General features: G+C 42.5%; 1 protein-coding gene across 1 annotated transcript in view; it reads right to left on the reverse strand.

Annotated features, from left to right (window-relative positions):
• The window catches only part of immp2l (inner mitochondrial membrane peptidase subunit 2), a 132,508-nt gene that overhangs the window by 90,827 nt on the left and 18,210 nt on the right, over positions 1 to 23,471 (reverse strand). Inside the window, exon 3 of the mRNA XM_056387103.1 lies at positions 17,832 to 17,935. Coding sequence (XP_056243078.1) covers positions 17,832 to 17,935 — 104 coding nt within the window. The remainder of the gene's footprint in view (positions 1 to 17,831; positions 17,936 to 23,471) is intronic.

Raw genomic sequence — 23,471 nt, forward strand, 5'->3', positions numbered from 1 at the left:
TGTAAAACACAGAACTTGTCGTACAGATGAACACGTCTCCAATTCTTCATGATTTCTTATCAAATAGTATCAAAGTTTTGCACATTTGCACAGTTTTTGAAATTCGATGAATTAATAAAAAGCTCCAGACAGACTCTGTGTCCTTGATGTTTGCTCCTGTGTGGATTCTCTCCTTTGTTTCCTCAGTCATGAGTCAGATCACAAACGTTTTGATGACTTTGACTCAGTCTTTCTCATATTCTGCCAAGAAATGATCCACAGTCTGCACATGTGTACTGTCCACAGTTCTGCTTTGTGCCAAAGATTCACTGGTTAAGTATGTTGTTGAACCTGTGAGCTGGGTAAATCAAATTTGAGGTATATGACATTTTCTGCTTCTGTTCCACATTTTAGAGGGAAATATTTTCCTTTTCTTTTCTCCACTATCAATAGACGTGGAATAAAGCGACAGTACATGTAATTTACTAACTCAATAAAAGCAGATTTAGTGTGGAGTTACTCTTTAAGCCCTGATCACCCAGTGCAGGATGTATACTGTGCCTCAGATCCACCGTGGTCCCAGAGCTCTGACTTACTGCCCAAATCTATGTTTTCTTTCCAGAGATTGGAGCCGGCCGGAGGCCAGAGACATTAAACTGTGTGCGCACAGGGAGAGAAACATCCATACGTATTATTCTCATCAGGTTTATGAAGCTGTATTTACGCCTGGTTTTGGAACTGGGTGCAGGAGCTTCATTCCCAAAGTTCACCATTAAACATGTGTTGGCATGTCAGCAGCAGAGGAGCACTGCACTGATGCTTCAATCGTCATCATTAAACATCAGGAAGATGATCCATCATTAACCTGATTCATGGAGCTCATATAGAAAAAGAATGAAATTAAATTCAGCATAAACAGTTTTTTTAAATTATTTTTTTGACTAATTTCACATCTAAAAATTCAAATTAAACGCACAGTCGGTAACTTCTGCCACTAGAGGTATCTCAATCAAAACAATAATAAAAGACGACACCGGGTGACGCCGTGAAGCAGCGTGGGATCATGGGAGTTGTCGCCGTCGGCTTCTCCTGGTTTGGATTCCTTCAGTGTTGGTGGTTCAGGAGGTTTTGACCAGCAGCTGAATTTTCCTCAGAGGTTTCCTCCTCTCCACAACAAACACACCAGGGGATTAAAACCAGCAGAAACACTGAATAAAACAGTTTCTCTGATAACTTCAGATCCAGACGTCCGACGACTAAAATCCTTCATCTGGTTCAAACGTAGAGTTGAAAATGAGCAAGGTGCAAAAAGTGAATCTTAAAAATCGGACTTAAAACTGGATAAGAGTACATTTTGATGGCGCTGACACATGATCAGAGGATATGATGTCACAGACGGGCGATGATTTCTCTGGTTTGAGAATTAATCGAAACATTTGGGAAAATGTAAGAACACAGCTCAACAACATATAGAAAAGAGTTCTAGATGTTTTTAGACATTTTATAATATGGAAAAGTTACAGTTTATAACTATAAATTGCTCAAAGTGGCCACTGAAGAACACCAGGGTTCTTCAGAATCTGATCAGTTCCCTTCAGGTTTGATTGATTCTCTTTGCTTCTGTTCTGAGTCCTCGACTCTGAAAACTACTTTGTGGCTTTATTTTTGAAAGGTGCCAGTTAGATGAAGTTATCTGACTTGTCGTGTCCTACAGTCGACGCTCTGTATCTGTCTGTGTTCGTCTTAAATACACAAACGTGCAGAAACTGCCAACACCGAGCCGCCGCTGCTGCAGTCGCTCGCTGTCAATAAAGATAAATGTTTCTGAGACCTCGCAGCTTCTGCCCGTGACATTACAAATCCTCCCTCCCCGCCTCGCCGCTGGGCTTTGTTGGCCGGGGTGTGGTCCTCACCGAGGTCCTCCGAGAGCCCCGACTCACTGATGTGATGAAGAGGCCTCAAAGCTGTCGGCGCGAAGCCTCCCACTGTTATCTCTCATCTGAGCCGGACAGCGGGGAGTTTGGAGGCGATGCGCCGCTTAAACGATGAAATATGATCCATAGCCTGAGGCTTGTCACACACCCCCCCACCCGCCCACCACTCCTCACAACAAAGCCCTCCACTCCCCCGACAGCCCTGCTTTAAACATGACAAATGACAAAGACACACCAAGGGCAGCTCTGTGGCAACACGAGGACCCGGGTATCAGGCGTGGAACGGATCCCGCTAATCTCAGGCCTCAGCTCGGCTCCGCATTTATATTCCACCTACGCCGTCAAACTTTAATGCGGCGTCTGACTGAGGTAACCCGCAGTTTGAAAAACTTCTCGCATCAAATATTCCCCTCATCCTGCGCGCAGAGAGGGCGTGTAAACAGGAATAATCCATGTGAAGCAGATCAGGGCTTGTCATGTCGAATCTCACAGCCGTTGTCTGCGAGCTTCTTTCTTCTCCCTCCACTCTCGGCACAAACTGCCACTTCCACTCTCTCTGTGTGTTCTGTACCAGTTCTGTCAATCATGTCATCCTCGCTGCATTCAGACAACCTGGCTTCCTGTCACCCTCCTCCTCCTTCTCCTTCCATCGTCTGTAGTTTTGCTAAGTTGCCAAGGCAACGGGCGGATGCTGCACTATCAGTCAACTCTGCCTCTCCTCTGCCGACGGCACTCTGCCGCCGTTTCCTGCGGCCACCCAGTCCTCGCCGGGTAAAGACTTCAGAAGCTGACGTTTCAACAGCAGATGAATGAGAGGAGGAAGCGCCTTAAATATGAAAAACACATTACTTAGCGCAGAGGAGCATCACTGTCACAGCGGCAGCTACTCCGAGAGGATGACTAGTCCTTTATCTGTCCCTGCAGGATAATAATAACACATTCACTCACTTCTAAACTCATGTTATCCATCAGATCCACCAATAAGTCAATCTATAAAAAACGTCCAATCAGTCTCAGGTCATTCACTGTGTTGTTTCTGAGCCGGCAGCCTGTAATCGTTTCCTGTTAAATCAGAGCGTCGTGCTGGTGGCCCTCCTGCGGCGGGTCTAACGTCGCTGTCTGACTTCCCTCGGGGCCCCGGCGTCCTCGGTGCATCTTGTTCCTCATCAATCAGCCTCCCAGAGGTGTGACTGGCATCGCTACCTTCTCTCATTTGGAAGCCAACGATTTCCTGTTTGTGAGCCATTGATTTTCATTTGCATCGTTGATGGACGTGAAGCCGCTCAGAAAGGTCTGAAGACTATAAACTCTCTCAGCTGTGATTTTGGCTTTTTGTTTTCCTCCACAGAGCGGCAGCAGTTTCATATTTAAAGATGCTCCTTAAAGTTCCCCTTCGAACATGTAAAATTTACTATGATTAATATTTAGTTCAACATGGTTTTCCCACATGAAAACTGGGTCTGAAGCTCATCTACTCTTACTTCCTGATTTAGAAATCTGGATCAGGCCCTGAGCCCCGCCCACCACCTGCTCGCTCCAGGTTGACAGGTGAAAGAGCAGCGAGTCTCCAGATGGTTAACGTAGTCAGCATCTTTCAGAACTGTTAGCGTACTTAGCATCTTTTATTTGTTTATGTTGTTTGTTAGCTTGTAACTAACACTGACACAGTGTTAGCAGTTGTGCTAATGCTAACTCTCTCTTCTCTGTATTGACATGGTTTCAGGTTTATTTAGCCCCGCCCCCCGTCCCCTCAAGTTGACAGGATTGGTTCCTTATGCTGTGACGTCACTGGTCAACTGCGGTTCAAGGTGGAAACAGTCAGTCATGGTGTCTTTCTGACTTCTTTAGTTTCGAGGTTCTTTAACTTCCTAAAACAGTTGCTCTCTGTAGTTTCTAATCAATCAAACAGGATTGTTGGGGACTATTTTCAGCGGTGGATTAATCCACATTTGGGGCTCTAGTGGGTATTTGGGGCAGCAGGATGGTGTGTGTGTGTGACTGAGTCAAATAAACTACAGTGTGTGTTCAACCAGTGCAACAGCATGACTCACTGATGTGTTTTTACGATGAAGCTCTACAGCTCAGAGAAGGAAGATTCGTAGAATACTCTATAGATTATATAGATTATCTCTGTTAAAATGCAGCCAGACAAACAGGGCGAGGGCGGAAACTGAAGCAGGAGAAGGTGGGACTGAGGACGTCTCCTTTCCTTGGACCAAATCCCCAAACTATAAATATGAATGTCTGCAGTGACAGAGAAACACAGACAGAAACCTGCATCATGTTGTCTAAAAAAAACAGAGGTTTTGAAGGACTAATAATCATTCTTTGTCAGTGAGTCGGTGGATGAACCACCACCTCCTCCTCAAATACAAAACCCTGAGCGTACGACCGCCCATTCATCACCGGCTTCACCTCGGAGAAGAAGGTTAACATGTGGGTTAAACGAGGGGGAGTTAGAGAAGTCACAGCCAGCCGGCTGGGGAATAGAAGCAGAGGAGATGGATGACTCCCCACTGCTCAGGTAGTCCACACCTGTCCAGAGCGTGACCCGCTGTTTGTTTGTAAAGTCCAACTGTGACTGAGGGTCAGCTGTGTCACAAAGACAAAAAGTCAACACAGTCGGTGCAAGTCCACTACCTCTGGTTTTATCATCTCACGGGATAAATCATGTTAAATTATGATCTTCAGATAACAGGGTTCAAAATAAACATACAGCCAACCTTTGTTTTCCTGTTGTGACACAGAAAACACAGATTTTAAAATGAGTTACCCTGGAAACCAGTCAGACAGATTTCCCTCCGTCCTGAGAGAGGTGGGGCTGGTTTCCCGCTGAAGCATTTTCATGATCAACCAAGATGGCGGCTGCCGATGTGGAGAAACGAAGAACAAACCACTTCAGACAGATGTGTGATGCACAACTGACAGGATTTGGTAAAACTTCAATTTACCAACTGAAAGACGGGGACACAGTGAGAAAGCAGCAGTAGCTGTTGCTTCTCCGTTGGTCGCTCTCATAGAGGAACGGATCAGGGAAGCCCAGGTAGAAACGTGTCGTCGTCCACGGTTTTCTCAAGAAAAGCTCAAGAACAAATGACAGGAAGTGTTCCATCCCTCACAACTTCATGTGAAAGTCTAGTCAAGTTTTCAGAGCCACCAAACATCTAACAAGCTGAATTACAAGGTAAATGTGAACCAATGGAGACACAACACATGCAGCATATTTCTATTTCATCTAACAACGCAAACACAAAGAAAAAATGTCATTTTAAATTTGAGTATTTTAAACAATTAAAGTGATAAAGCCTCCGTTTGGCTCTGGAGTGAATGAGGAGCAACGCAACTCTTTAAAGTCGTCATACAGCGGGAAAATGTTTTATCTGACTTTCAACCTTCTTAAGAGGAAATTTAAGGGGAATACTGGAAAAATCAGAGCTCATAAGCTGATTACTAAAAGTGCATGAAACTCTATCAGCAGCTTGGATGTACTTTAAGAGCTGAGGAGCTGACTGGGAAATATAAACTTAAATTTACTCGAGGTTTATGTCGTCTTAATTTGTCATCATTACCTTGAAAATGAACCGCTAAGAGTTGTGATTTAATGGAGCGATGCCACGCAGCGTATTGTATTGCAATAAATTAGCTGCCTCTATAAAACCATGTATTGATTTAGCTGTAAAACTACACTCAAAATCCCAGTTCCTGGTTATATAACTCAGATATAAAAAGAAATTCCTCAGCTAATTCTTCATGACAGATCGCCGCTGGTCAGAGTGTATGACGACAAAATAAAAAACAAACATCAATCTGAGGGAAACGGAGTTATTATTAAAAGTTTAAGAGTTGGGATTCTTGTCGAGTCTTCAGCGTGTCAGCGCTCTGTTTAAATCCCAACCATGGTTTTAATGCGGCACCACCGCACGGCCGATTAACATAACCGTGTTAAAACAGTGGTGACACAAAGCCTGCTGGGAGCTCGGGGTCCACAGGAAAGCCTCCCAGCAGCAGAAGAATTAGCCCGGATCAAAGCTCATTTCCAGCGCGGGGTTGAAGGAGGTGGAGCAGCTGCGACTTCCAGCTCAGCTCCACATGTCGCACTTAAAACCTGTTTACACATTCACATTCAGCGATGCCGTCGAGCTTAATGTTTGGTCGTCACGCGGGGAGAGACGACGGAGGAGCGACAGCTTTCCACTTCGGGACGAGGCTCAAGAGCACGTCAGCAGAGTTAAACCATCTTCAAGCCTGTGTAATCCAACATGGAGAGAACTTATCACGACCACAACCACGAAAGGTTCCTGCCAGGTGAAGGTAACCTTACCTCGCCTTACCGCTCTGTCGTTAACGTTAAAAGGATAGTTCGGGATATTTGACTTGGAGTTGTGTGAGGTACCCATGAATAACCGGTACATTACCTGCAGTAGATTGCGATCAGCACGCTCTCAGTTCGGACATCCCACCGGGAGCACTGACAGAGCGTCAAAGCGATGTGTTGCTGTGGGCGGGGCCACGAGAAGAAAACGTGTTTTAGACACTTCGCCCACCTAAAACAATCCTATATATGTTTAAATGAAGCTTCATAGTGTCTCACACCACAGCCGCAGGTCAGCTGGGTGAATCAGACAGCGGCGTGATACAGTGCGCTCCGTGGGCGCGCTTGTGCGTAGGAATACGGTAGTTCAGCGGTTGAAAAATGTAGTGCCAAAGGAAAGTGCTGTTTTGGCAGGAAGATAAAGAGCTGAAAATATTATTGTATATAATATTATATTCTACACAAAACCCCAAAACCCAAACACACAGTGTGCAACACGCAGCAACATCTGCCTATATAATGTAATGCAAAGTAACAGCACGACTAAATACACTCTCCAGATTGATTACTGAAAGGCAGTATTTACTGGAGGGCTGATTGTATAAGTGTTCCTGTTATTGCGTCCACCCCCTCTAAACAGATCTTTCTGAATAATGAATAAAATAAAACGAACCCACATTCAAACATCAACTATCTTCTTCGGAGGGAAAGTTAGAAGAAAAGCCATGAAAGGAAAAGATGTGTGTTTATGTCATTAAATATGAAAGTGCACCCCGATCGGTTAGGAAGACTTGTTTCCCTCTTCTTTTTTTTCTCCCTCCACCTGCTGCCTTTAAGTGTGTCGCTCCCTCCGGCATTAACGTACAGCCTTCATCGTGCCCTCAATATGTCAACTGACTAACGGCGCCGGGTGGGAGGGACGAGCTGCCGCTAAACGGACGGACGAGGAAATATTACACATGGAGGTAATTCCCAGCTCGCTCTGGGAGGAGATCTGCGTGAGCGGCAGACTCTCTCGCTTTGATGTCGGTACGAGGGGAGAGGAAGGAGATGAATCCCCGAAAGAGGAACAACACCCACTGCGGTTGGCCAACGCCGACACATCCTGCTACCCAACATGCATCACAGCAGAGAGGAGGAGAGGCAAAGAAGAGAACAGAGGCAGATGAGTTTGTCTCCTTTATCAAACAAACTATTTATTTTATCTTTGTAATTACTGCAATATCATGAACATGTAGTGGAAAAATACAGCAAGTTCTAAATTAGCTATAAGAATGTGGCACAGGAAAAATTCAGTGGCTCAGCAAAGTCATTAGGATTCTTCTTGAGGGAATCATGGATAAAATAAACAAAATGTTTGCCCAATTTGTCAAGTAGATGTTTATATTTCATAGAATGAGAGGAAACTTTCACCAATTTTGACTTTGGCGCTACAGGAAAGGACAGCGGTTCATCCTCTGGGGACCATGGATGTCTGGAACAAATTATATGAAAGTCCATTGGTTTGTCCAGATATTTAACTTTAACCAAAAATGTCCACCTCATGTGAAAGGGAGTGGATCAGCAGAGTCCGCAGGTCTCATCCTCTGGGGACCATGAACCTTTCTTCAAACTCCATCACAACCCATTACTGTGACAACCATACGCTCCATTAGCATCGTTAGCACAGCTGGGCGTCTTCCTCGAAGGCTAATTCAAGGCTGATTCATTTGTTGGCTAATCAGCTAGTTAATGAGCTAAGCTAACAAGCCTATACCTGCTAATTAGTCCTAACATATAAATAAAATACTAGACATTACAATTTTTCTTTTTTTTTTGGATTTTTCTTTTTCATCCTCCAGACAGAACGAGACAGGGCGGCTGAATGGATCGTTTTACCGTGAAAAAAACGAACTTTTTCATCTCTGAGATGCTCCCGTCAACATTGTTAGCATAGCTGTGCGTCTTGCTCGAAGGCTAACCCAAGGCTAATTCATTTACTGGCTAATAAGCCAGTTTACGAGCTACGCTAAAAAGCCAAGCACAACAAATGCAGGCACAACATTTTTTCTTTTTTATTCCCCAGAGAGAAGTAAAAGTAAAAGATTTTGTTTTTCAGCCTGCAGACAGAACGAGGAGGTAAAACGCAGGACGACTGAATGGATCAGTTTAATTTTATCTCTGAGAGAAGTTCCTCAAACCGGCGTCTAGCAGCTATTAGTGCTATTGTGTTTTCATTCAGACACACACCACACACTGTACAGTACTAACCGGTTTCATGGCTCCAGTAAACACACCTGTGTCTTCCTCACACTGAGGCTCGGACTGGACGAGCTGCGGAGTGTTTTTCCTTCTTTAAGACTGAGGCCTCTGTGGGCATATTTAATTAGTGAAGCTTTAATACCAATTTAATGGAAATTAGTTTCAGAGCCCCACATGAATTCCATGTATAGTCTTATAGATTAGGGACTCCCAGCTATTCTCTACCAACTGTACTATGCTATGATTATAGTTTGCACTGACAGAAATAATGAACTCTGACTTATTAATGTAAATACGACTAACAGCTGCTCATCATGTGTATTTGGACATTTATGTATCCACAGATTCTGCTTGCTTTGCTTTATGCTGTAATACATTTTCAGTTTGTATTATATTCCTTCATGATAAATACTCTCCATTTAATTCCTGTCTCAATAAATCCATCTGGGGTTATTATGCACTTTCTAATAATCCTCCAGTCTATTCTTCTTTTTTTCCCCACAAACTATGTGCTTAGAATTAAATTTCATACATTTTTCCATATTCTTCTTGTTTTTCAGGTCGTTTCAAAATGGACCAGTGGAGCAGCAGTTCTGACCTTTCAAAGTGTGAAATGTCCTTTTGATTACAGAGCCTCCGTCCATTCAATTACTTTGATATTTATAACCGACTATAAAAGAATATATTGATTAAAAAAGAGAGACCGCTTAAATGTTCATCAGAAAACTTTTGAAGCAACTTAAATCTCTTTCAGCTGAAGTGTCAGGATAATTACTGGCAGGAATTTGTTTCAGTTTAAAGGCGCTAAATGTGACTTTTCTCTGCAGCTGGTTTCCTGCCGGGAGCGCCGTGCCAAGCGCTTCAGCCATTGTTGCGTTTACAAGACAAGAGGCTTTAATACGTCCTCTGAGCAGCTGCGTCTTCAGGGCAGACTGGACACTAGTGACGAGACGGGCGGGGCTAGCTTGTTAGCATGCTAACTTCAGTATAAGAAAATAAGTGATAGTAATAGAAGCAAAACAAGGATTGCTTTCCACAGCTGGGGACGGTTCTTGGTGAGTAAAGGAATGAAGTTTGATGCTGACTCACAACATTTCTTCTAGATGAGTAAATAAACAGTTGCTGATGCTAATGTTAGCTATGTAGCGATTGCAAAACTTACAAATAGTTCCTTTAAACTGTTCAAGAACTTAAAGGAAAGTTCATTTTTTGGGCATTTTTTTGCTTTTTTTCTGATTTGAACCCGAGGGGCTGCGATTAGGTCGGAGCCTCACGGCGCCACAACTGTTCTGATATTTGAAAACACACAGAAATGATGTCCACCGTCATGTCGTCTTGATTTCAACACGTCCTCCAAGTATTACTGAAAAAACGATGAGTTAAGTTTGAGAAATCACAAGAGGAGAAAGTCTAATACACAGTCAAATGCACACACACACACACACACACACACACACACACACACACACACACACACACACACACACACACACACACACACTTCTAAAACAGTCCCTTTCATAGAGGAATCCATTAAATCTCAGCGTTCAGCTGGTAAACAGCCGTGATAAGGCCCCTCCACTCTCTGCCTTATTGGATTACTCCTGATTATTTACCAGCTAATTAGCAAATCGGCGAGGCCATAAATCTTAACTGTAAGAAGACGTGAGTGCTTCATTTCCTGCTCCGCTGAGCAGGAATCTGACCACATGAGACGAGACGCCGCGGCCCGTTCCACTCATTTCCTCCTTCACCGTCTCCTTATGAAGTACGCCGAAGGAAGCGGCCGCCGTCTGATGCATAACAGCAGATCACGCCATGTGAGAAGATGTGTGAAGCGGTGTGGTCATACTGTATGAAGGTGTGGTGAGCTCACTGGAGGAAAGAGAGTCCAGTTTATTTGGTTCTACTTCATTTAAGGGTAGAAAAGTATGAAAACACGACATTATTTCTTAATAGAAATCAAATATCTTCCATTTGATCTCCTCTTAAACATCTTTTCCCTCATGTTAATGTTTTTGTTCCATATATTTGAGACTAACAGAGTCACAGCGATTTATGTTAAAGCTAATTAGGCAAAAGAAAAAAGACTCGTACACTACATACGCCCTGTGTTGCACTGCCAGACTTGCGATGTAATTTATAGCTCATCCACACACAATTAACAGCAGCCTGCTTCATTTATCGCTGAATGAAAGTACTGCTGTATTCATCTGCTTTATTAAGTTTATTAAACTGGCTGCAGCTCCTGTTCCTCTCTTAATGTGAAGGCAGTGGTTGTTATTAGATGATGGGAGCTCATACTCATTCATAGACTGGGATTTACATGAACCCCGACGGGTCTGAACACACAGTAAAATGTGCCAGACGTTGTATTGCAGATTTGATTTTTCAGCTTCCAGATGGAACGAGACAGTACAGATGATTTGATCATTTTACTGTGAAAAAAACGAACTTTTTATCTCTGAGATGCTCCCGTCAACATTGTTAGCATAGCTGTGCGTCTTGCTCGAAGGCTAACCCAAGGCTAATTCATTTGCTGGCTAATAAGCCAGTTAACGAGCTAAGCTAACAAGCCAAGCACGGCGAATGCAGGACCGATACCTGCTAATTAGTGCTAACATATTTCACTCAACTCAAAAAACAGGAGCACAGACTTCCCCATGTCAATTAACCATAAACAACACATTTTATCTGTTTGATATTTAAGCAAAAAATCCTCCGAAAGGTTCCAACACCACAAACACAGAGAGTTCACGTTCAGTGAATTGTTTACGCCGAGAAGACAGCTAGCAGCTAAACACAGCGAAGAGGCCACGCCCTCAATCCTCCATAACTGTAGTCCTTAACAAAATGTAAACAGGTGAGTTATATAAACAGGTGTCATGAAAGAGGAAATTAGCTCTACAGACCAAAACAGTTTTTGTACCAGGCTGTAAACATGTTTATTTCTGCTGTAAAGTTGGACATTTTAACATGGGAGTCTATGGGGACTGACTCAGTGTTGGAGCCAGACTCTAGTGGCCGTTAGAGGAACTGCAGGTTTAACCACATCAGTGTTGTCTCCTGTTTTTCAGCTTCGGAGGTCGATGCTTTTACTGAACGCATTGCAGAAGTTTCCTGAACGTGCAGAGATCATGTGTTTATGATGTAATCTGAGCCTTGAATAACACACTCTGATCTGAGGTGAAGGTTTGAAGGTCGTTTCATTTCTCTGTCAACACCTTGATGATGTAGAGAACAAGGGGTTACGTTATGAGTAACCTCAAAACTGATTTACTTAAAAATAAACTGTCCTCTTTAACAAAAGGTATCACAATATAATCTGTTACTGTATCTGTTCATCATCAGTTATAACTCCATTACCAACATGTTGAAGCCTCAAACACACAAACAGGCTGCATTTATTTCATCCCTCCCTCTTCCTCTCCTTGTTATTTCTGCGTTGTTGTTTTTCCTGCGTTTCCTCTCTTGTCATTTGCATCTCTGTTTGTCATCTCGTTCGGGTTGAGATGCTTTTAGAAACCCCATGGGCTTTTTATGTTTCCTCACCTGAACGGTTTGTACTTCATTTCCTCTTTTTTTTGTTTTTTTTTTGCTTCTCTCCTGTGTGTTTTAGCAGTTGTGAAAAATCAACAACAAAAAAAAAACAAAAAAGGAAAAAAAAAAATCAACTAAACATGTGGTTTTGGCGTCTGCCTTAATCTCGGGAGACATCGGTGAAGGAGGCATGTAGGTAAAAAAAGAAGACAGTCTTTGTAATGAGCTGAAATGACAGAACTTATTAAAATGAACTGTGGCAGGGATGAAAACATGCTCACAGGGCTGCAGGAGTCTGAACGCTGTCAGGGAGGCTTCCTGCTCCTGATTCAGTTGTTAACTTTTTTTACGTTTCTACTTCAGCAGACGAGATTATACTTTCTCTAGTTTGGACAATAACCGGGGAGTTCAATTACTCCGAGGGTTGAATCTCATACATTTTGCTGAGGAACACAAGTATCCCCTCGAGCTGGAGCGGACAGATCTGCACAGCAGGTCGTCATTTCCACATCGTACAAAATAAGGAGCAAATCTTTATGCTTCTCCTTGAACAAAGCTGTGAAGCTGTGAGAGAGTTGAACACAGGGATGAATGAAGCCACATGAAATCCATCTGTGTTTGTTTAAGGAGACAGGAAGCAGACTCCTCTCTTTAGTAAAACAATTCTACCACACCACAAGATCCCAGTTCCTCACTGAAGACAGTTTTATGTTGATTCAGTTTTCTGAAGCTCCCATACAGTCTAAAGGTCTGTGTCCATGTGTAGTGTGATTATAGATCAGCTCTAGCTTCTATATTAATACTGTGAAAGTATCAAAGCCTCAGTCCACAGAGAAATGCACACAGCCTGTATTCAGAAACTGAGCCTTAAAACCAGCCGTCAGGACTTCTGGAACTTTGTGATGTCACAACGAAGCAGTCACCAAGCCCCGCCCACCTGGACCCACCATCCAAACCTTGCAGGATTTGGTTTCTCTGAGTGTTTTTACCTGAAATCTGCTATATTTTTATTGGATCACTCAGAAAACAGTCAGCCAATCAGAAGAGAGGCACAGAGCCTCCTCTCTTCTGATTGGCTGACTGACCTGTTGTTACTAGAGCTGCAGAGAGAAGCTGAGAGAGGAGATGGAAACATGGAGCTTTAATACAGGACTGCTGCATTAGTTTTAGTTAGGTTGACCTATTATTAAAAAATTAAAAAACAATGGCTTTTCAAATGTTTTATGAGGAAGGCCTAAAGGACGCAGAAACAGTGTTTATATGTGCATGTTATTCACAAGCTATTGAGAGTATTAATCAGAGCCTTGGTTCAAAGCTGTTTCAGAGCCGGATGCTCCAACTGTTCTTAGCCTGGCTCTAAAGTAAGTGGATCTTTAAACATCCCTTAATTAAAAACATGTTGCACCACACAAACTAGCTGTTTCTAAGTGTCACAGTTTTCTGAAACCCAGTTGCAGTCATTATCTGAACATCAGCACTGAGTGGATTTTTCTCTGATGTCACCAGGTAGAGGTTTTAACCCAGGACCCCTCAGTTTTCCCTTCGTTCCCTGAGTTTCCCTGGGTGGAATCAGACCCATAACCCAGAGTCAGAATCAGCAACAGGATGACGCCGCAGAGGAATGAAGCTCGGCTCGTTTGAAGGTTTCCATGTTTTCAATGAATATTCATAGACTGTGAAACTTCACCATCGCCGCCCTCTATCCCCCCGCCGATCCAAGATGGCTGTCATCTAACCCCTTCAACGTAAACAAAAACCAAGCGGGCCAGCAGCGGGGACTCCATTCATCTCTCGTGGCGCCGATTTACAGCCCCAAAGAAACATTTCCTCCCGATCCCGGAGAAAATGATATTTTGCAGGAATCAGTTCTGAGGCCGCTCAGAGGCAAATGATTCTGTTCACAGTCGAACATAAAATCAATCAGGTTTGTAATGGTCTGTGCTGAGAGCATGACAAACACCCGTGGCAGCGCTCAGCTCTCTGTACAGCCGCTCACAAATACAGGGACACAATCATTTTCCTTTGCCAGCATGCACTGAAAATGAGAAGCGTTCTGTAAATAAGATATTACTCCATGGACTGGAATATTCCCTTGAACAATTTTCCTTTAAAATGAGTGCCAATTATAAGCAGGATTCACCCCCCCCCCCCTCTGTAGTTTCGCCGTATCACATTTGAAATTTAAATCCGAGGCAATATTCTTGGCGGATGATAGATGCGGCTTTATGAGGGATTTTAACAAAATCCCCGGCGATGAGGTGAGTTGATACAGATCTGTTTCACGTGTGGACGACGCCACTTATCTGCTGCTTTGAGGAAAAAAAAAATCCCTCCTTCAAAAGGGGCTGCCAGGTAAACAGGTGCGCATCAAGACGGGAAGACAAACAGACAGAAAGGGACAGAGAGGGAGGAGGGGGGAGGCTGATAATGCCACAAGGGGGGCAGGTTGAATCTAAATGTCAGTGTTTCTGAGCTCAGATGAACTTTACAGAATCAGTGTCGCCATTTCCTTTTTTTATTCCCCCGCGCTGGCGACGGTCAGAGCAGCAGCCATATTGTTTTCAGGTTGTCCATCTGTTCGCCACCTTCTCATGGACACGATATCTCAGTAACGCCTGAAAGGAACATCGTCAAATTTGGCACAAAAATTCACTAGGACTCAAGGATGAACTGGTGAGATTATGGTGCTCAAAGGTCAAAGGTCAAGGTCACACTGACCTCATAAAACGCAGTTTGGGCCTTGTGAATGTAATATCTCTGTAAGCCTTTTTATTTTTTAGCTCTATGTAATTAGTGTCTGTCCAGCTGTGTGACGCTGCATCATTATGTCAAGAACGCCACATTAAGCAGAGCTCAGCCACAACACAGGAGCTAAACTCTCAGCCTCAGATGAGCTGAAATTGCTGCTCTCTGAGTTGCCAGGAATAGACTTTCAGAAACATCTCTTTTCTACACAAAAACAAACAGCATGTCCCTGCCATCCAGGGGTAATTATGGAAGTGGGTTTGTCCTCCTGTCACTAGTCTTTGTACCTCCACAGGCTTCACAGCAAACACCTCAAAATGAAAAACCTGACAGCACCGTCTAAAAGCTCCCAACAGCAGTCATATCTGTCACTTTCCTCGTGTGAAATCTCACTTGTGGCTGGTCTCGGAGCAGCTGGCGACGCCGCAGCTTCTCCACAGAAACGTGAGTGTTAATGGAACCGCAGACGTCTGGGACCGAGGACCGACGTCACAGAGACTTTGGAGCGGCTTTCAGATGTACAAGAAAAAAAAACTCAGAGTGAGTCTCAGGCAAAGTTTGTCTAATGAGCGGTGACGGCTCCTAGTGCTCGTGTTGGATCTGTCTGACTGGACCACGCTGTCATCGAGGTTCTGTTTACAGCTGCTCCATGTAAGTGACGTACAGTTAGTGGTGTTGACTCATTTCCAAAGGCTCCTGCTGCAGCGCAGAACAGGAACGAAGTCATACCTGTGCTGTACCACAGCTGGAGCTGTAACACTGCTTTTGTAATGACAACAAAAAACCCACCAAAACATTTTCAGCCCCACAATACACCTGTGTTTTAGCCTGGAGGCGGAGCCACGCTCCTCACCACGAGCAATGTCTCGAGGGCTGACAAAATCGATGTGAAAATGTGGCGGTACTTATTTTTCTACAGTACCCTAAGTAGAGAACTCGGAGAGAAGACGAAGGCAGCCACACCGAACAATAACAACAACACGCAGAATGACTGCAGCAAAAGACTGTTCTCAGCAGCTCAGAGACGGACATCAGATCTCAACACAGAGCTCAGTTTAGGCCAGCGGTAGCTCGTTTAGGCTAACATGGTGACAATTTATAAGCTAGCTTAACAAGCTAACATTAACCTGTTTAGGCCAGCGGTAGCTTGTTTAGGCTAACATGGTGACAGCTCACATTATAAGTTGTCACCATGTTAGCCTAAACAAGCTAACATTAGCTTATTTATGCTAATGCATTGACAGATCATAGCTCGGTGCTCACAACAATAGCAGCTACACTCATCACTGTACAGTCTGTTAAAATATCACAGACTTTTTAAATTAATATTTTCATTTAATGAATCGTGGAGTTGAAGTGATATTGGTGCTGACTACCAACACTGTGGTATCGTGACACTACTCTGACATCTGCATGTGTAACAGCAGTTTTGAAATGAAACACACAGCAGGCACATACAGCAACACATTAAACTGGGAAGCTACATGCTACAGTCCCGGTGGAATTACACCAGGATTACATAACTTTAATCTCCCTTCTCCTCCACAGTAACATCATCAGCATCGGAGCCAAAGAGCAGTAGATAAAAACATGATTGTGCAGGTCAGAATATTTGAGGTCAACGTTCAGTTTAGTCGAACTTTAGCTGCAAAACTTGGTGATAAATCAGCGCCGCAATGGCTCACACAGCCAGTCTTATTATTGGAAATAAAATACACTTTCAAACAGTTGTGACACTTTATATCCAAAAGGTCAAAGGTCAACTTCACTGTGACATCATAATATTCTGCAAAAACACTTTTGGTCATAATTCAACGCTGTAACTCAGCAACAGAAGTGCAGGTTGTGACCATATTTGCTGTAACTTGACTGGTTGGTGGAGGGATACAATCATGAGGCGTTAATTCTCTCTCTAATGCATCAATTAGCTTGCTGGTGATAGCATCCAAAAATTTGATTAACAAAAGTAAGATGGTGTCAAAATACAGAACAATATCAAAACAACAAAAACAAACAATGAGTATAAGAGGTACTTGCAGCACTCGCAGTGTCATCAAGTAAAAGTAGTGAAATATCACTGCGGCACTGACAGCTCAGCTTTGACAGTCTGACAATTAAATTACACTTCTTACATGAATTACTCATCTGCCTGAAAGGCCAGACGAAGACTGGTCCTATTGTTCCAACAAAACTACCATTTCAGAAGCAGTCGCCATTTAAAATGTCCGCAAAGCATTTCACATTATTACTCCTGAACTTCTTAAAATACAACAAATCTGCCACAAAACTGAAAGTTGAATAATATGTTTTAAATACACCTACAGTCGATAATTGGCTTGAAATGATCAAGAGATTCATGAGAACGACAGAAAAACTTAGAGAAAACTGAGCGATTCATATAATGAAAGACGGACAAAATGGATGATATATTTACTGGAATAATAAACACGACTGTTGTTTCGACTCTCTCACCAAACATGGATGAGTATGTGGAGCTGCATAGACTTCCTGTCCATAATTTTTATAATATAGATGTAATATTGTCTGTTGATGATGTTGCTTGTTCTCTTGTTGATATAAAAGATTTTTAATAAAAGTTACAAATCCAAAAAAGAATATTTTGCGGTGTTACGCAATAAATACTGAACTGATTTGAGCCAAACTTGGTGGACGGAGGGGAAACGGACCAGGGACAGATCTGGATCATTTACTATGAATTTGTATGTTTTTTTCCATGAAGTCAGGTGTATGTTTTTTGACACTGTCCTTGGTGTTGGTGGCGCTGTCTGAGTGGCTGGAACCGAGGTGGCTGTTGAGTTCTGATATTTTAGATCAGTGAAAATATTTTCTGCGGGAAAACATCTGGACCAACGTCCCGGTCGTGTTGATCCGGATCACACAGTACACCATACCACTGATTGACAGGTACACCTGAGGCGTGGAAGTCCTTTCTAAATCCATCACACGACTTACCTGCAGCTGCTGATGTCATCACCCTGTGTGTGTGTTTTTTTAAAGAAACAGTGTGTGTGTGTGTGTGTGTGTGTGTGTGTGTCGCGTTGTTTTTAAAAGTTACTCACATGACGGAGACGATGTCGCCTCGTTGGACCTGGTAGTTCCTCACACTCCAACGGTTCAGGAGGACCACGTCACAGTCCGACCCCCCCTCCGGGTTCAGGAACGGCTGTACATACAAACAAACACAGAAACAAAGAAACAAAGAAATTCATATAAAAGGGAAGAATATATCATCAGAGTCACAGATACACACAGAGTCGCTGCCCACACACTGTACAGACATCCCACGATCACACACTACATATACATATATAAATATAGATATATATATATGAACAATATATAAGAGTCTCATGAGGTGGTGAGTCAGTGTAACGTGTAATAGAGCAGAAATATAGTTTGGTCAGAAGGACGACATCAACCTCCCACACTCACATCTGTTTCATGAGGCCTGTTTACACACACACACACACACACACACACACACACACACACACACACACACACGAGAATCTGTAGCCACGGTAACTCTTCATGCTCACACACCTGAACAATAGAGGTATTAACTGCGACCTGCTCTGTAACAACCAAACATGAAGGAGCAGCTGCTAGATGATCAGATTTTTTAACTCACAGAAAGTTGTGATAAACTAATAAAGAAGTTATTTTTTTATCTCTTGCAAACAAGTCAGTAATGAGTTAGCCGCGCTAAAGGGCGTTAGCCAAGCAGCTAAATGACAGTAATCTTCGGTCTTTCTGAAACATGTTCCGGAGGTTTTATCGTCCATATGCAAAGAGACAAGTTAAGACAAATTAGAAGCTGAAAGCTTCATGATATCAACAAAGTTAAACCATCACTTTCTGGGCACAGAAAAAAAACTACCTAACTACGATTAGGCTTCACATTTACTTTAATTCATTCAACTTTTAAGTGCACTACATTTACAGTATGAGTCAAACATCTTTATTCATCATTTCTGCTGCTGAAATGGAGCAATGACTCAAGGTTTTGCCCTTTTAGCCAAATGAAGATGGTTTTTCAGAAAGTATTTAGAGATAATTAATTATTGCTGCATTATCTAACATCTGCGTTTTATTTAAAAACAGGTTTTAACTCATTTTCAGAACGGAATAATCAAAAAACAATTTGGAGGAGGACATTTCTCCTGCAGCTCCTCTCTGCATCATTCATTGTCGCTTTCTCTCGTTCTTTTGCTCGGCTTCTCACCAAACTGACGACTGTGAATTATCGCGCTGCCTTAACGAGGTCCCTTATGGTTATTACAGCAGTGTCCCTAAATTTATGTGCTGCTGATTTATAGATGGTAAAATGCTGCACATAGCACCTTTAGGGACAGTTTCTCCCCCAAACAGACAGAGAGTTGCAGAGTTATACTCCACGCAGTCACATGAAGTAGTGCCACAGGTAGCACCAGGTTCACACCGGCACGTCTGTGTGATTTAACATGGTGATGTAACAGCTCTTCACTGACACTGCTGCTGGATTTCTGCTCCAGTTCACCAGCAATGTTGTTATGGTGAGAAACAGTTCACGCTGCTGTGATGTCAAGAAGTTTTCTTTAAAAAGGAACATCCAGGAGAGCAGGTGAATCCTTCTTTACATCCCTCTCTATTTCAATCAGTGTTTTGATATTGTTGTGGAAATGCATCTGCAAGCAGGGACTATTGGTGCATTCAAGGACACTTCAGTGTTTCAGATCTCAGAGTCTGCAGCCATTCAGCTCCCTTTGAAATGGTAAGAAGAAAATTACATTTGCAACTGAAATCACATTTATTCAGATTCAGAATTAAAACTAATTTAACCCTTTTAGTTTTTTTTCCCAAAGAACAAGTGATTTACGAGCAGATTTCTAAGCCATTTCAGTCGGACTTCAATAAGTCCTGCTCGCAATTTAACGCACAACTGACAGATTTTATTTTGGTTTCCATAGTGAACTGACAGGAAGTTAAATTAGCTGCTGATCTGAAGACAGGAAGTAAATATAAGACTTATGATCATGTGACAACAACTGAGTAAAAATAATCCAGTCCACCATTGTTTAGACTTAGGATGTGTTTTTGCAAAATGGCTGCCAATTAAATTAACAGTGTGTTAACATCATCGTGGCCAATATTAGATATTAGCGACCAATAGCTTATCACAAACCCCAGAGATATGTTTGAAACTGTGATATGAAACAAATTGTCGTTTGTTTTCACATGTTCAGTTTTTATGTTGGTAAATAGATACCAATCAAAAAGTTGTATTTTCACTACGTAGCTAACGTTAGCATTAACAGCTTCAGCCATCTACGTGTTTACAATACAAGAGGTTATAATACGTGCTCAGATACTCAGCTGATTCTTCAGGGAAGCCTGGACGCCACAGTGACTCTAACGGAAAGTGATGAGACAGTCCGACTGTGCTGGGGCTAGCTGGTTAGCATGCTAGCTTCAGTGGAGGACAGAGAAGTGATAGAAATAAATCAAAACAAGAGGGTTGTTTCCACCTCTGGAGACAGATGTTGGTGAAGTTTGATGCTGAACTCACAACGTTTCTTCTAGACTGGTAAGTAAACAGCTGCTAATGCTAACGTTAGCTATGTAGCGATAGCAAAACTTATAAATAGCTTAATTTGAACGAATGCTGTTGGAAAATCATTGATTAAATTTTGATTTCACTATAACATACTGAGGTTATTAACTACACAACCCAAAATCATGTAGATTTAAGATCAATACATTTGACACTTTAGTATTTAGCTCGGAGTTTCCCTCTCGCCATGTTGAACGAAGCTCCCAACACCCACGTCCTCCATGACAGCTTCATCACATGCTCGTCTACGAACCCCCCCCCTTCTCTTTCCCCCGCCTCAACAACAACATCATCATTCTTACAACTTGTTTGTGTCCACACACACACACACACACACACACACACACACACACACACACACACACGACGCGCAACGACTGTTTCATTAACAGGACGTGCACAGGCCATTTCACGCTCACTGGGGTAATTGACAGAATATGTCTCATCTGTCATTCCCCAAAATAAATATCCCTGTGAGAGCCGTCAGCCTGAGAGTTTATCAGTTGGAGCTGGATACTTCATCAGCTCCCCTCACTGTCATATTTCACCGTATTACATGCTGCATTGTTTCAGAAACTCTGAGTCTGAATTCATAGGAAATGTTTAAAGTGTGTGTGACAGGTTGGTTGCGGCAGATTGTTTGATCATTAACTCCGTGTTTGTTGATGACGCCACAGTCTGAGTAAGAGTTTGACAGTGTAAACCGGTTATTAACCAGAGAGCTGACCTCTGTAGGAGACTGCAGCAGCGACCGGCGGGTAAATACAAAATACATAAGGTTATAACTTTGGGAATTAAATGCTTCTTTATCTGATGTAATGGTGCAGCCACAAACAATATCACAACAGCTTTACTCTTTTATTTGACCCAGTGATATCATGACGTGTGCAGCTTCAGAGAAGTGTTACAACAGGCAGATAAGCAGCATCATTACGCACGTATCACATGTTTATGTTTTATGCTTATTAAATTGTAAATTGCTGTGAGATGTTTATCACTGTGGGCGGGTGATAAACTACACCTGTCATCTCGGAGCCTGTCAGCCTCGTGGCGTATATGATGTACACCATCATTTTAAAATGTTGCTTTAAACAGTTTAAACATTGTGACCTCATAAAGATCAGACAAAGCAGTTCAGACGCTCACACTTCACTTGATCCAGAACTGATGATCGTCACATCCATCACAGTGAACGTTCAACTCATTCTATTATTAATTGTTAATTGTTTTGTTTGAGTATTTGTCTCTTTTAAGATTGTACATCTGTATATCTTTAGATAATTGTTTGATATTATCACTTGTTTTGTCTCTTCTTTTATTCTACATCATAATTAATGCATTTCAATATAGTATTTTACTTTCATATCTGCAGTGTGTTGTGTTTTTATGATCATGAAAACAGAGTTTTAATTACTGTGAGCTGAAAACTAGCAGCAGCTATAAACTGTCTGTGCATCAGTGTCTTGCTTTGTATTGGATTAATGTTAAACTGCATCGTCCCTGGTAAGTAAATAAACAAAATAAATTCATCTCGGCAAGAAAGAAAAACACAATCCACCGTTTCCAACTTCTGCACTGACTGTCGCTGAGACAGATTAATTACATGATGTCGTCACCTTCAGCTCTGGGAAGCTGTTTAAAAAATTTTAAAAATCAATTGATGATGAAAACATTGTTCTGTTGTCAATAATAATAATTATTGATGTAATTAAAAATGATATTAACACAGTGTTAACTTTTCAAATCAATCTGAGCGAAAACTGCATCTCCCTGCAATGATAATCAGACTTTCATTTATGCAGACCTGGTGTTGATTTAAATGGGTTATACAGGGTTTTACAAGTCTGCTAATTGATTTTTGTAGCATTCAGAAATAAATATAAAACCACAGCTGCCAGGAAAGTAAGAAAATAGTCTGCGATATTAATTATGCAACATTAATCAATGAGGGTTAAAGAACGTTCAACGTACAGTAAAACGGTGTGAACGTTAAAGTTAATGAGCTGAATCATGATATGAAAACAACATAATGATTTAATGATCAATGACTTTAAGATGAATATAGTCAGAGTTCATAAGGATCTTCACAGAAAACCAAAAATTAAACGTTTTGTTTTATGAAACTTGGAGATAACGATCATGAGTCGGAGCGTGTGATCTCGTCTTTTCCCTCTGACATAAATTAAAAACTCAAACAGTTCATATTCATAACCTCCCATTATTCAGGAGCTCAGAAAACACTGTTTCCATGACAACAACCCCAAGCACTGCAGAAAGGATGAGGTATACACACACACACACACACACACACACACACACACACACTGTCTTCTGTCTTGCTGTGTGTGTGTGTGTGTGTGTGTGTGTTTGTGTTTTCGGTCTCTTGCTGCTCTGTGATGAACCTGCTGCTAAAATCTCTCACGAAAACAATCAGCTGTGAGGAAAGTGTCGACAGCTGCAGAATGACATCACTGTAATTTCAGCGTGGCGTGAATCCAGATCTCCAGATCCGTCCCGCTCCGACAGGGCGAGGACGTCTTTCTGCTGCGTTTGGCTGTTTTTCCTGGTTTTTCCATCAGAGCGTTAAAAGTCAGACATTTTCAGACATGAATCTACAGCTGGTAGCCTTTAGCTTAGCATAAAGACTGGAAACAGAGGGGAACAGCTAGCCTGGCCAGAGGTAACAAACGAGTGGAAACAGTCCAGCCTAAATATCGCGACATTAAGCCGAGGACCAAAACAGCTCGCTTTCATGTTTTTTTAATCTGTGCAAAAAACCACACACCTGACGCTGCAGCACGACGCTCACAACTTCCTGGAAGCTTAAAACATCCCAGCTGTTGCAAGGCCTGCGTCGCCAGCGGACATGTCGCCCGCTGAGCAGGTTTGAGACGATCTGGATCTGTGTGTGAGACAGCGTGATCCACTTCCTGCACTACCTGATCGACTCTGTGTCGCACCAGATACTGACTCTTTTCTGTTCATGCACCAACAGCAGTCAGGTGTTTATGGAGCAACAACAACAACAACAACAACAACAACAACACAGAGCCGTGTCTCTGACCTGCCATGACTTCTTCCCCTTTCTCCGCCACAAAGGAGGAGC

This window comes from Seriola aureovittata, chromosome 10 (genome assembly GCF_021018895.1).
Source record: "Seriola aureovittata isolate HTS-2021-v1 ecotype China chromosome 10, ASM2101889v1, whole genome shotgun sequence".
NCBI classification, from domain to species: domain Eukaryota; kingdom Metazoa; phylum Chordata; class Actinopteri; order Carangiformes; family Carangidae; genus Seriola; species Seriola aureovittata.